The 12,987-nt window shown below is 42.2% G+C and overlaps 1 protein-coding gene across 12 annotated transcripts in view; it reads right to left on the minus strand.

Moving 5' to 3' along the window:
* DENND2B (DENN domain containing 2B) overlaps positions 1-12,987 on the minus strand; it is a 286,057-nt gene that overhangs the window by 53,436 nt on the left and 219,634 nt on the right. For all 12 annotated transcript variants that reach the window (XM_048854347.2, XM_048854351.2, XM_048854354.2 and 9 more), the window contains one exon: positions 2,149-2,226. In XM_048854347.2, the coding sequence (XP_048710304.1) occupies positions 2,149-2,226 (78 nt within the window). The remainder of the gene's footprint in view (positions 1-2,148; positions 2,227-12,987) is intronic.

Here is a 12,987-nt window from a genome sequence, read left to right on the forward strand (position 1 = left end):
TGAACCAGACGCAATGGCTCAGTGACCACATTAGCAGGAAGAAGTGAGTAGCTCTTCCCTAACAGTGGGACGAGCCTATACGTTCAATGGGCGTTCTACCCACACCAGGAATAAATAGAAACTTCTGGATTAGGCAAAATGTCCCTAATGTCACCAGTGTTTGCCTTCTTCCTTTCCATGATCACCTGGGAATCACTCCCATTGAAGCCAATGCAATTCTACCAGTGTAAAACTAGTACAAGTGAGAGAAAAAAACAGACCCTCACTACAATTTAACTATATGGCTGATAAGGAGGAAACTGATATTTGGGGTAAACTTTTCAGCCAGCCACTAAGTGAGCACATTAAAATGATATGCAAGCTCACATAAATGAAATTATTTGCATATGTCAATCAGGTAGTTTCATATATGACTAGCTAATTTGCATCAAATGCCCATTTACATGAGCAAATGCAAGGTTTGGGCACAAATGTGCAAACAGAATTTTTGCAATTCTGTCCCATCTCTGGTATTTTCCGGCATAAACTCTCCACTCTGTGGACCTGTGCACGCTTCATGTCTTCATCTTGACTGATATTTTTGGCTATTGTGCTGGCAGCAAGGTATTGTAATGTTTAATTTTGTATTATCTGCGTCATCTTCTTCCCCCCAAAAACCTCAGAGAACTGGGCCATCATCAAAGTTAGATAGCAACAGCAAAAAGAGAAGGAAGAGTATCATGACATATCTCTGTATCATTAGCTTTCACAAACTTTTTGTTACCTCTGTTAACCTAGTCCAGCATAGTGTTTCTGCATCGGTTGCAATCATCTTCATTTGGACACCAGTTATGCCAAGAGGCTGTTGGAACAACCCTTTGGTTTGACCTTTTTATAAGACGTCATAAGCAGGACTGGTATTAACTACTTTCATCTGATTTTTTTAAAGCTGGATTCATGTTAATCAAAGTTTTATCCTGCGCGGCTCAAAACATGCTTATATGGAAGATAATATTCTGTATGATTAGATCATGTGAATTACGTAAAATGTCATGATTATATCAAATCCAAAAACTAACCTCACAGCCAAAAACTAGCCAACTTTATTCAGTAAATAAATAAATAAAATATTATTATTAGTTTGGTCTTAAGTTCTGTAAAACTCCCTTAGCTCTGACTGTCAAAGTGATAAGTACCTTGCAAACAGACACATCATTTACAAAACACTGTATTCACAGATGAGCTGAAAACTGTGCGACATGCTACCAGGGATTGTATATTTGGGGGGGAAGGGGGGAGGTATTCACTCAAAGTCAGAAATATCAGTGTCCTCTCACAAATCACACTAAAATCCTGGTTGGTATGGCTCTATCATGACTAAATGCTCACTGAAGTTGTACAGGATGTGCCCTTGGATGTTAGAGGCACTACGTTGGCAGCAGCCTGGACATTTCAAACTCTAATCAAGCAAGAAAAATATTTCTGACTGCTTTGTTTTATTTGAATATCCTTTTGTCGAATGTAAAAAGAATGTTTGTGGTACTGGAGTACACTCTGAGTCAGCTGCTTCTTTGACTATCAAATGCCTCAGCCTTACTTCAGTGTTTAATCAGCCTGAATAAGCTGTTTATTGTCTTGCAACTTCTGTACTAGGAACTTTATTCCTTAAGTAAACCAGATCAAAGTATGATGCAACTTTGGTGTCAAATTTGTTCCTTCTAATTAGATTATTATTGTTAACACAACTTCTTGTGATGGAAATATCCCACTACAATAGAATAGAATCCACTTATGGAATAATCTTGATTCTTGACCTCATTACTCCAATGGGGGAAAACTGGTGTAAAAGTGGTACTGGCCCATCATTTCAAACATGCATGCCAAGAATTACAGGTCAGAAGAGAATAGTTTTAGAAAACAATGGAAAAAAGCCTCAGGCAGCCAATGCATACGAACACCCAGATGTTTTTCAACTCAAGATTTGCTTCAGACACAGCAGTAATAAGACATTCTTTGATGTACCCAATAATAATGAAATGTCTAAATGTAAAATACTGTTGTTGCCCATCAAATTAAAAAATTCGGTGTGCTTGGTTCATTAATATACACATTTCTCAGCGTGTAGTCGAATTAAGTGAAATATTGGGGGAAAGGGAAAAGGAAACTTACCTTGGAAAATAAGTCAAAGCAACCTAGCCGGCTGATGACACAATATACTTCAGGTAGACGTGGACCTTTTCCACTTGGCTGATAACAATGAAAGAGAGACTGAAATTACATTTTAATTTTGAGCCACAAGGAAATACACTTATGTAGCAAAATGGCTTGGCTATTGCGCTAAATCTTTTGCTATCCATTTCTTCACCAAATAGTTATTCTTGAAAAAGCATTATATTCCTTCCATAAGGCAGGAAACTAAAAGGCATCAAGAATGCTTATCACATTGTATCGGAACTGTTCTCCGATATCATTCCAACTCGCAGCCATACAGCACTGTTACAGATAGCTGAAACTTGTGTCTCAGCAATTGCTCTCCTTTATTCCTTGAAGCAGTAGAAAGAGTGGGGCTGCACACGGGGCTGGGTACCTGCAGGAAAGGATGAGAATGGGAAGGCTAGGGGAAGGTTTAATGGTCATTTTTGTTTCCCAGTCACACCACAATGGTCAAAGACTGTTTAGCTCAAGATTAGTATGATCAGAGAGCTAAACAAAGACGTGCACAACCTAAATCCAATAGGGTTTTCATCTAGATCCTCCACATTAGTTGGGGGCTACTTATTTGCACATGCAAAAAACATGCAAAACTTGAATAATCTACATGGTTAAAAGTGAAAATCATGCTTGACATACAAAAACATATGAACAAACAAAAGTTACTAGAGAATTTGATGTACATTCCCCTCTTGAATGTACATCAAAAGATGTATTTGTAATAGGCCTCATCCTCCATTAGTGTAAATTGCCATTGGCTCCATTGAGCTGAACACAACGTATCGTCCACATATAGCTCTTAATTGTGGCATTTAGCCACAGCTCTGCATTGGGGGCAATGCAGAACCACCCCAGCAGGAGCATTGGTAAGAGTCGTATGTATGAGTGGTGCCGTGCCTCTAGAACAGTCTGATAGCACAGACGAAGAAAAAGAAGCATCCTTTATTGGGCAAAATCTCTCTCTTAGTGGTGAGCTATTCACTGAAGCCAATGGCCAGTCGTCAGAGTCTGCCTAATTCTGCTCCCATTGAAATCACTGGCTCCACTCTGAGTTAGGCCCGTGCTGAGCACTTTGGAAAATCCCATCTGAGTGGGAGTGAGTTCCCTGGGACAGAGACCAAGTCTTCCTTTGTCCCTCAGACTGTGCCAAGCACGCTGTCAATATTTAAATAACAAACAGCTGCAATGTACAGGGCATGTGCAGAAGCTTTCCATTACATTTTTAACATGCCGAATTCCAGTTCTGCTATCATCTAGTTTGAGGTTGAGCAATTAAACCGGCATAGAGAGATATTTTGCTGATTTCAGGGACAAATAGAAAGGCAGCAGAAATTAGAAGAAATCAGGAGTTTCCCTTTTATCCTTTGTATCTCTGCCCTCCGCCCCAAGTTAAATTTGTTGTCACTGAATAATAAAATAGTAACAGGTTTCAGAGGAACAGCCGTGTTAGTCTGTATTCGCAAAAAGAAAAGGAGTACTTGTGGCACCTTAGAGACTAAGGTGCCACAAGTACTCCTTTTCTTTTTAATAAAATAGTAATAATCAAAGAAGCTTTAATTTCACCCAGAAAAACATTGAGGACCGTTCTTCACGGACGGATGTTGGGCAGATCCACTGACTACTTATGGCCCAGATTCAGGAACAGGATCTTACTAAACTGGGCCATAAGTAGTCAGTGTAGTGACTGGGCTACAAAACGGCAGATGAAATTCAATGTCAATTAGTTTAAAGTAATGCACATTGGAAAAAATAAGCCCAACTATACATACAAAATGATTGAGTCTAAATTAGCTGTTACCACTCAACAAAGAGATCTTGAAGTTATTGTGGATAGTTCTCTGAAAACATCCATTCAATGTGCAACAGCAGGCAAAAAAGCTAATAGAATGTTAGGAACCATTAGGAAAGGGATAGATAATAAGCCAGAAAATATAATGCCACTATATAAATCCATGTTACGCCCACACCTTGAATATTGAATGTAGTTCTAGTCACCCCATCTCAAAAAAATACATTAGAATTGAAAAAGGCACTAAGATGGGGGGGGGAAATGATTAGGGGTACAGAACAGCTTCCATACAAGGAGAGATTTAAAAGACTTGCACTGTTCATCTTAGAAAAGAGACAACTAAGGGGGGATATGATAGAGGGCTATAAAATCATGGTTAGTGTAGAGAAAGTGAATAGAAAAGTTATTTACTCCTTTATATAACACAAGAACCAGGGGTTATCCTATTAAATTAATAGGCAGTGGGCTTAAAACAAACACATACAGTCAACCTGTGGAACTCATTGCCAGGGGATGTTGTGAAGGCCAAAAGTATAAATGAGTTAAAAAAAATTAGATAAGTTAGTAGAGGATAGACCCATCAATGGCTATTAGCCAAGATGCTCAGGATGCAACTCCATGCTCTGGGTGTCCCTAAACCTCTAACTGCCAGAAGTTGGGACTGGACTACAGGGGATGGATCACTTGAAATTGCCCTGTTCTGTTCATTCCATTCCCTCTGAAGCATCTGGCACTGGTCACTGTTGGAAGACAGGATACTGGGCTAGGTGGACCATTGATTTGACCTAGTATGGCTGTGCTTCTGTATCCCTATTCAGAAAAGCACTTACGCATGTGCTTAAGATTATTCCTGAATCACCACCCATGGGAAATCAGAGACCTGATCCAAAGTCCACTGATGTTAGTGGGAAGACTCCCACTGCAAAGGGCACTGGATCAGGTCCTAGACTACCAGAATGTCATCCACAGTCACTTGTATTTGCTACTGCCCTGCAGAGGGACAGCAGGTCCACAGATGGAAATGTCTTTGAAAGGTGTACTAGCCCGTTCTCCTTTTTCCATTGGGCACAGAACCATGACCAAAAGGAAGTCTCTGAACTCAACGAAAGTCACCTTTCAACAGATCAGTTGGCATGAGGTGCTATTGAGATAGAATGCAGGGACTGCCCCAGAGCAGACATTACTGCAGGAATTCCGGTCTCTCCTTGTCTAGGAACTGCAAACACCCTGCACCAACCCACTGCGGACACGCTACCAAACTACTTTGCCCTGCCATTAAAAAATTCCGAGTAGGATCTCAGACAGTGGGTCTAGTTCTCTGTTGCCCCACACCTTCCGGAGTCATTCTGCCTGTGCAAAATGAATGAAAAGCGGGTGTAAAATGTCAACACTCTGAGTTGGTATCATTTTACACCCACTTTGCCCAGCTGTGTAAATGATTACACAAGATGGAAAACAGTGGAAGAATCAGCCCCCCATATTAATGATACTCTGACAGAGGAGAGCGACGTCATAATTTCTGTCTGCTTTTGCTTCCTTTTATATTTAATCAAAGTGGATAACGACCTTTCCCCTTTTATCATAATAAGTTGGTGGCATTTAGTTTCAGTGTCTCATCATTAGACTATGAGGATTATGCAAGCTGTTTCCATGAAGTGGGTTTATCATTTACAAGCCATGCAGAGCTGATTCAGAAGAAGCTGGAGGACAGCTGTGTTTTTTTAAATCTGAGAATCACAATGTAGTCTGGGACAGTCAGCAGGTGCCTGTGCTGTTATAATAAAGACCATGAAAAAATGCTGCACTTAAGTGAACACAGATGAGTGTATTTCTGAATCCAAACCTGCTCACCACACATCACATCTCTGAAAACAGCAGAATCCCTTTTTGTCCATATTAGGTATAAAACCCTTTCTAAAGGCATTGAGTGATTATATCAAGCATGTAGGATTTTGGTTAAAATCATTGTGTCAAATCTGCAGGAATGCCGAAGTCATGCCAGGAGTCTTGGACAGCTACCAGCCAAGAGCTATCTTACCGAGTGCCAGTAAAAACATCACATTCCTGGGTCATCTATAAGACCAGAAACAATAACCACGCAGTTTACTCAAAGACCCTGCCCTATGAAATATTATTCCCTACAAGTATCTTAAAGGTTACATGTCACTGAGTTTATGAGTGCTAGGCATCTTCCCTACTCATATTCATTATACATGATGCCCTTGTATTTTAGGGATTTCTCTTTGCCAATAGCAGAGTTTCCTCGGTGCACATAAATCATCAAGTTTCAGAGTAACAGCCGTGTTAGTCTGTATTCACAAAAAGAAAAGGAGTACTTGTGGCACCTTGGAGACTAACCAATTTATTTGAGCATAAGCTTTTGTGAGCAAAAGAGCAAATGTCTCAGGCTGGGGAGGCTCTCAGGGTCTGGGATCCTGAAGTGAAATGATTTACTCCAATTAAACATGACTAAAGTCAGGAGTTTGTAAAGAACAGGCATTAACCTGCATGATCCTGTATCAACAGGTCTCCTTGGCTGAAACTGTCCCTCTGGCTGCAGATTCACATTAGAGTAACAGCACCTGTTTCTCATACTGTACTTTGTTAATTCCCCAGGAAAATCTTGTGAGCATGTGTGTTACATCTAACCCTCCGTGGCCATCCACATCCGGGCTTGATTTACCCTTTGCATCAGTGGTGGCCTCTGTCCCTGGGGATGGGTCCAATCCTAGGAAAGACAGATGGTGTTTGCACCGCTATCCACCCTCAGTGGTCCCACCAGGGGACAGCAGCTTTAACCTGCGAACATGGAACTCGGTCAGTGGATGTGCTGAATCAACCTATCTGGACAGCCTGCCCATGCCCACTCAGAGATCAGTAAGTGCTACGTAGGGACTGTGGACAGTTGAGAATAGCTGGAGTGCCACCGCATAGCTCCTACACTGTGGGGAGAGGCAACATAGAGCCATTACACCAGTTCAATTCCAGCTGGAAAGACCCCCTTCACTGGTGTATTTCCCAGGACTATTTTTGCTTTACCCCATCAGAATAACATAAAGGCTAATATCAAATGACCTGGCCTGAGGAGTTTGCAGAGGACACTCTCATAGTCAACCTGTGGAACTCATTGCCAGGGGATGTTGTGAAGGCCAAAAGTATGGCCATTCTTATATTCTTCTCTTGGCCCCACAACACAGTCAGGTGACTGTGGATAGGTATAAACTGTTGACCACATGGCCTGCTGCTTAATACCCCACTGCTACATCAAGCCCCTTTCTGAGTGTGGGGCTGTTGTGTAAGGAGCAGCTGGGAGTCAGCTTGCCTGCAGAGCTTATACTGCCCACTTCCTTGAGGAAATGGGGAGTGAAGCATTTGCAGTTTTTTGTTTTTGTGGGGCTGAGTACATTCTTAGTCTTAATCCAGCCCTGCTTGCAGGAATTCTAATTAGTCTCACAGACAACAGAACGCTGATTCCTGGGAGGATGAAAATAAGCCACCACGAGTTGAGCTGTGAAACAGAAGGGTGAGGATCAGCACCAGGGGGGTTCTGCTAGTTTTCTTGGCCAGCACAAAGACTGGAGCAGCCTTGCTGCACAGTGTTTACCCTGGACTTTGCTGATGCAAACCCTGCTTTCGCCTCTATTTTGAGATTATGTCTAAGGGAAACCTTGGCTCTTTATGCTAAAAAGGAGCCTGACATTTTAAAAAAGACCTTCCTTCCTGGGTGCTTGAAATCTAGCTGAGCTGTTCAGAGTCTCTAATCTACCATCTCACTGCCTGGGTGTTCACACACACACACTGGGGTCCTGGCCCATGGCTGGGGCTCCCAGGCATTACAATATGACAATCAGTGGTAATCATAAAAATATGGTGATTGGCTGCGACTCTGTTTCTGGGAAAGATATGGTCTTGGGAGATCATATAATTCAGTACAACCCAGCTAGGGAAGAACTACCACCCCACAGCACAAGGAGCAGCTTCTGCAGCAGCCCAGCCGGAGACGTCTGGGGAGACGACATGGAACTGTAGTTAAGATGCTCTGTTCTCTCGGATAGTTTACTGCTGTGATTCTCCTTGGAGTGCCACTGGGAAAGGGCAGCTTGAAAGTTCCAGCCAGTATTCCCTGAGAGTGAAGCACAGGCTTCCTAGCAGATGCATTGACTCAATCCATCTCCCACAGCCCATGGGCCTGCTGGCTCCACCCACTTTCTGGTCTTCACAACAACAAAGATTTGGCAAATTTTCCACCACTGGGGGATTCTGCCAGCAGAACCCAGATGAAAGCCAGGAGAAAGTGAGACCCTTTGAGTGTATCTACATTGCAGCTGGGAGCAGCTTCCTAGCTTGGGTTTGCAGACTCGCACTAGCTCAGCTCAAGATAGTGGACTGAAAATAGCAGTGTGGATATTGTACTACTGGCAGAGGCTTGAGCTAGCCACGCTGGGTGGGTGGGTCTGAGTTCCGGTGGCTAACCCAAACCTCCCTTGGCGCCACAACATCCACACTGCTATTTTTAGGGTATTAGCTTGAGCTGAGCTAGCGTCTGTGTATCTGAACTGAGAGGCTTGCTCCCAGCTGCAATGTAGACATACTCTTAGACTTTAAGGGGCTGATTCTGCACTGCCTGGCAAATGTGGAGAGTGGATTCGAAATGCTACCAGTTTGGAACTCTCCCCTCACTCACATCTGTGACAGCATTTCATACCCATGTTACACGCACTTTGCCCAGGCATAAATAGCTACATAGGTCATCAAGAAACAGGGCCTAAATTCACACATTTTTATTCAGTACATTTTCTAGGTACTACAGCAAGATAACAAAAAAGCCAACCAAACAAAAACAAAAACCAGGTACAAATACTGTGTACTGTGAACAGGCTACTGTGTAATATAGCTCTGACAAAAGCCAATTAAATAAGACAAAGTTAATCACTGGTGTAAAAATTGAAACTGACACTCTCTTGGGTTATTACAGGGGATAATGTACTAACCATACTAAAACAGGTAAGGGGTAACGTGACTGATATAAATGAGCCATTTTCTTTTACCTCAAAATGCAAATTCTCATATCAGATTACGAGGATTTAACATGGTTGTCTTAGAGCAGTGGTTCCCAAACTTGTTTCGCCGCTTGTGCAGGGAAAGCCCCTGGCGGGCCAGGCTGGTTTGTTTACCTGTCGCGTCCACAGGTTCGGCCAATCGCAGCTCCCAGTGGCCGCGGTTCGCTGCTCCAGGCCAATGGGAGCTGCTGGAAGCGGCGGCCAGTACATCCCTCGGCCTGCACCGCTTCCAGCAGCTCCCATTGGCCTGGAGCAGCGAACCGCGGCCACTGGGAGCTGCGATCGGCCGAACCTGTGGATGCGACAGGTAAACAAACCAGCCTGGCCCGCCAGGGGCTTTCCCTGCACAAGCAGCGAAACAAGTTTGGGAACCACTACCTTAGATGTATCAGGTATTAATTGGAAAATGTCTTACTGTATTTAGAACTCTGTTTGTTATGGTACAATGGGTTACATTCCACTCTAATCCTGTTTTTAAATGAAACAGTGTAATATAAATATATGTAAAATGGATATACTGTAGGACTTTGTTGTACAAACAAAATATAATCATTACTGTATCCCTTGAGGTCCTTTTGCAGGGGGCTTTTATCAGAAAATCCTGGAAAAAATCTAAGGCAAAATAAAATAAAAATAAAATAAATAGAGCAGTTCATATGACCATGTCGCAAAATAAAAAATGCCTGGTAATAAAAGACACAATTATCTCATAAATAAAGGACCCCCCCAGAAACTAAGACACAAAACATAGGATCATAGGAACTACCATGCTGGATCAGAGCCCTGGTCCAGGTAGTTCGGCAACCTGTCTTTGACAGCGACTATTACCAGATGCTTCAGACAAAGGTCCAAGAAACCCCATAGTTGACAATTATGGAATAACCTGCCCACGAGGAAGGTTTCTCCTTAGCCCTTCTGGGGAGGTTACCTTATGTCCTAAAGCACACTTCCAGTGTTTCTTATAGTTGAATGAGGCACATTACAGCCCAGTGCTCTCATACCCATAGTAAGTCAGGTATTGTGGGTTTTAGAAAAATAGTGCTTATATTATTTGACACATTCTGCAGTTCTGAAGTGGACTTAGGGCCTGACCCTGCACCTGCAACCCCTGTGCAGCAGCAAGCCCATCAACTCCTGCTTTCAAAAGTTGCTTGGAAAGTTTTGCAAACAAATACCAAAATGGAATTAGACTAGAGAGCCAAAACTTGGCACATGTATGGCACCTGCAGAGTTTGCCTGGTCCCTGTCACAGGTACAAATCCCTCATTTGCTTGTGCAAAATAGGTCAGTGGGCATGTAACTGTGCAGCACAGCCTTTAAAGACACCATTCCAGGCTGTGTGCCAGCTGAGGCAACGCTACCCCCATGTGCTGAGATTTGCAATGGGGAGGAAGAGAAATCCTCCTCTCCTCCACAGAGGAGCAGTGGAACTGTGGGGTGAAGGCTACTTCACCCTAATGACCACAGCCTTTAGCATGGTCTCAACAACATCTGTTTCCTCTTCTCGCAAGGCACAGGGATCCACTGGGCTGTTCCTGGGACGCTCTGCAGACCTTCTATGTAGCCACCAAAATCCCATCTCTCTCTATATAGCTGACAGCACCAGTTTAGTCAGAGGCTTTCTGCACCCACAGCAGATGGCCCACCATTTGCCCCATAATGATCAACTACTTCACTGAAGAATTAATAACCTTTAGCCTACAGCATTTTACTTATACAGTATCTTCTACACTCCCATCAATTTTTCATACATTTCCTGTAAAACCTATGGGCCAGGTGGTGGCCTGCTGCTGATCTACAGAAACCACAGGCACCTCAAAGCAGTGCAGGCAGTTCTTCATGCGCTGGGTTAGAACAGATCAGTACATCACCAGTCACTTCTCCTTATATTATTTCAGAACGTCTGATCAGCACAAGTGATCTTTCTTATTGTTTACCAGGATCCAAGACAAGTTGCCACACACCCTCCTAACATTCTAACTCATCCTGTGTTCAGTGTGATCTGCTCATTCAGATACAGCAATAGCTGCTAATGCTCTTCTGCTCTTGGGTGGTTCAATGGCCTTCCAATGTCTAACATTGCTAATTTGGCCACTGACAGTCTTTGTCATTCCGTGTATATTGTTTATGTTGTTCTAGCTTGTATGGGCGAGCTCTTCAAAAGAGCTCAGCTTTGGCCTAACTCTGTTCCCACCATTGACGTCAGTGGGAGCAGGCTGAGGCCAGTGCTGAGCACTTAGAAAATCCCAATCCATGTGACTGGCTCTGGCATTTATCTTTTGTTTTCAGTCTTTTCAATCTTGAAATGTCATTTAACTCCAGAGTCCACTGGCATCATCTGTTTAATTATTCATTCGGAACGATCCTTAATAGGTCAATATTTTAAAACATATGAGCAATTCCCCCAGCATGTGTCTTTAACAACCTGTCATATCTGCGCATCTTCAGTAATACTTACTATCACTTTATTCCACTCTATACACTCTGTGGTGAGTGCTGTGACCTAGTAACCGGTCTGAAGTACAGCTCTTTGCATCTTTTTAAGCTTTATATCTCACTCTGACTGTTAGTGCCATAACCATAATATTCTTTCCACAATGTGCTTTCCCATAGGCTTTTCAAGGATTTAATTCTCCGGATCATTCAGGTATGTTTAAATCTTATATACTTATTTCCTGCACCAATTATGTTTGTAGCAATGAGTTTACAAAATGCTTACTCTTGGAAAAAAAACAAGCCTGAATCTTTCATGACTGATTTTATTCAGTGGCTCGTCTGCAAATATTTACAAAAGTACTTTTTGTGCAGCTTTTATTTGTCCTTCAGATGATAAAATACTTTAAATATAGTGTCAGCATACATATCTTCCAGATTGCTTATCTCATTATTCTGCCAGTTTTCCCAATATGCTGATTTCTCTCCTGAAGTAGGTGAAAGGGCATGTCGTTCAATATCACCTCATATTTATTTTTTTCTGTATGAATTTGTAAAGTCTATAAATTTCTCCCCATAATGCACAAGTGTGTAAAATGACTGGGTTAAATGTCTATTGGCAAGATAATTACATTTTCCTCAATATATCTTATTTTGGTCACATCAAATCCCAAACTAAACCAGGAGCTAATGCCTTGGATTTCCACAATCAATGGTAAGATTTGTGCAAGATTAAATACTTGTTGATACTTCCAGAAATTTGGTAGTTTTAAACAGCCTTTATTTTGTGGACTGAATAGTTTCCACAATTTAATTCTAGCCAACTTTTTCTGAGAAGGCTTTGCTAAACTTATGAAAATATACATATTTACTTTTAAGTGGTAGCACATATGAAAAATAATTGAATTGTACTGCTGGCCTCCATCTTTATTTCGTTTATTTGTTCCCATAAAGATATCTTCTGGGTGCCCCATGTATTCAACTTCTGAGTCTCTCCCGCAGCCATCCTCTCCCATACCAGCCTGTCCTAGTTTCACTGTGGCTCATGCCCTTTTATAGCCATAAACATTTCCACTTCTCATTTATATTTCATTGTGCTTCCCCATGTATTTTACACTCCAAAAGGTGGGATATATAGGTGCCATCCTTGGAAAATATTGCCAGTAGAACTGACAAGTGCATTGCTTTTGGATTAATGTTCCTGAAACTTTTACAAATACAGGGCCCAGTGCTGTTCCCAGCAGCACCAACAGGAGCTTTGACACAGACCTTGGCAAGAACAGGATCAGACACACATGTATTTCAGTATGTCTATCAGAAAATGTCTCTATTAACTAAGGGCCAAATTATGCCTACCCTGCTTGGGTGCATTAGGAGGGGAGATGAGGCTCAGTGAAGAAAGCCCCTTTCTTCTATACTATTCCTCTCACAAAGCCCAGCAACACTGATAGTGAAATTCACTCTTGTCCAGAGATCCAGCAAATGGCCTATGCGCCAATTAAATTCCACTGAAGT

Source organism: Caretta caretta, chromosome 6 (genome assembly GCF_965140235.1).
Source record: "Caretta caretta isolate rCarCar2 chromosome 6, rCarCar1.hap1, whole genome shotgun sequence".
Taxonomy (NCBI): Eukaryota; Metazoa; Chordata; order Testudines; family Cheloniidae; genus Caretta; species Caretta caretta.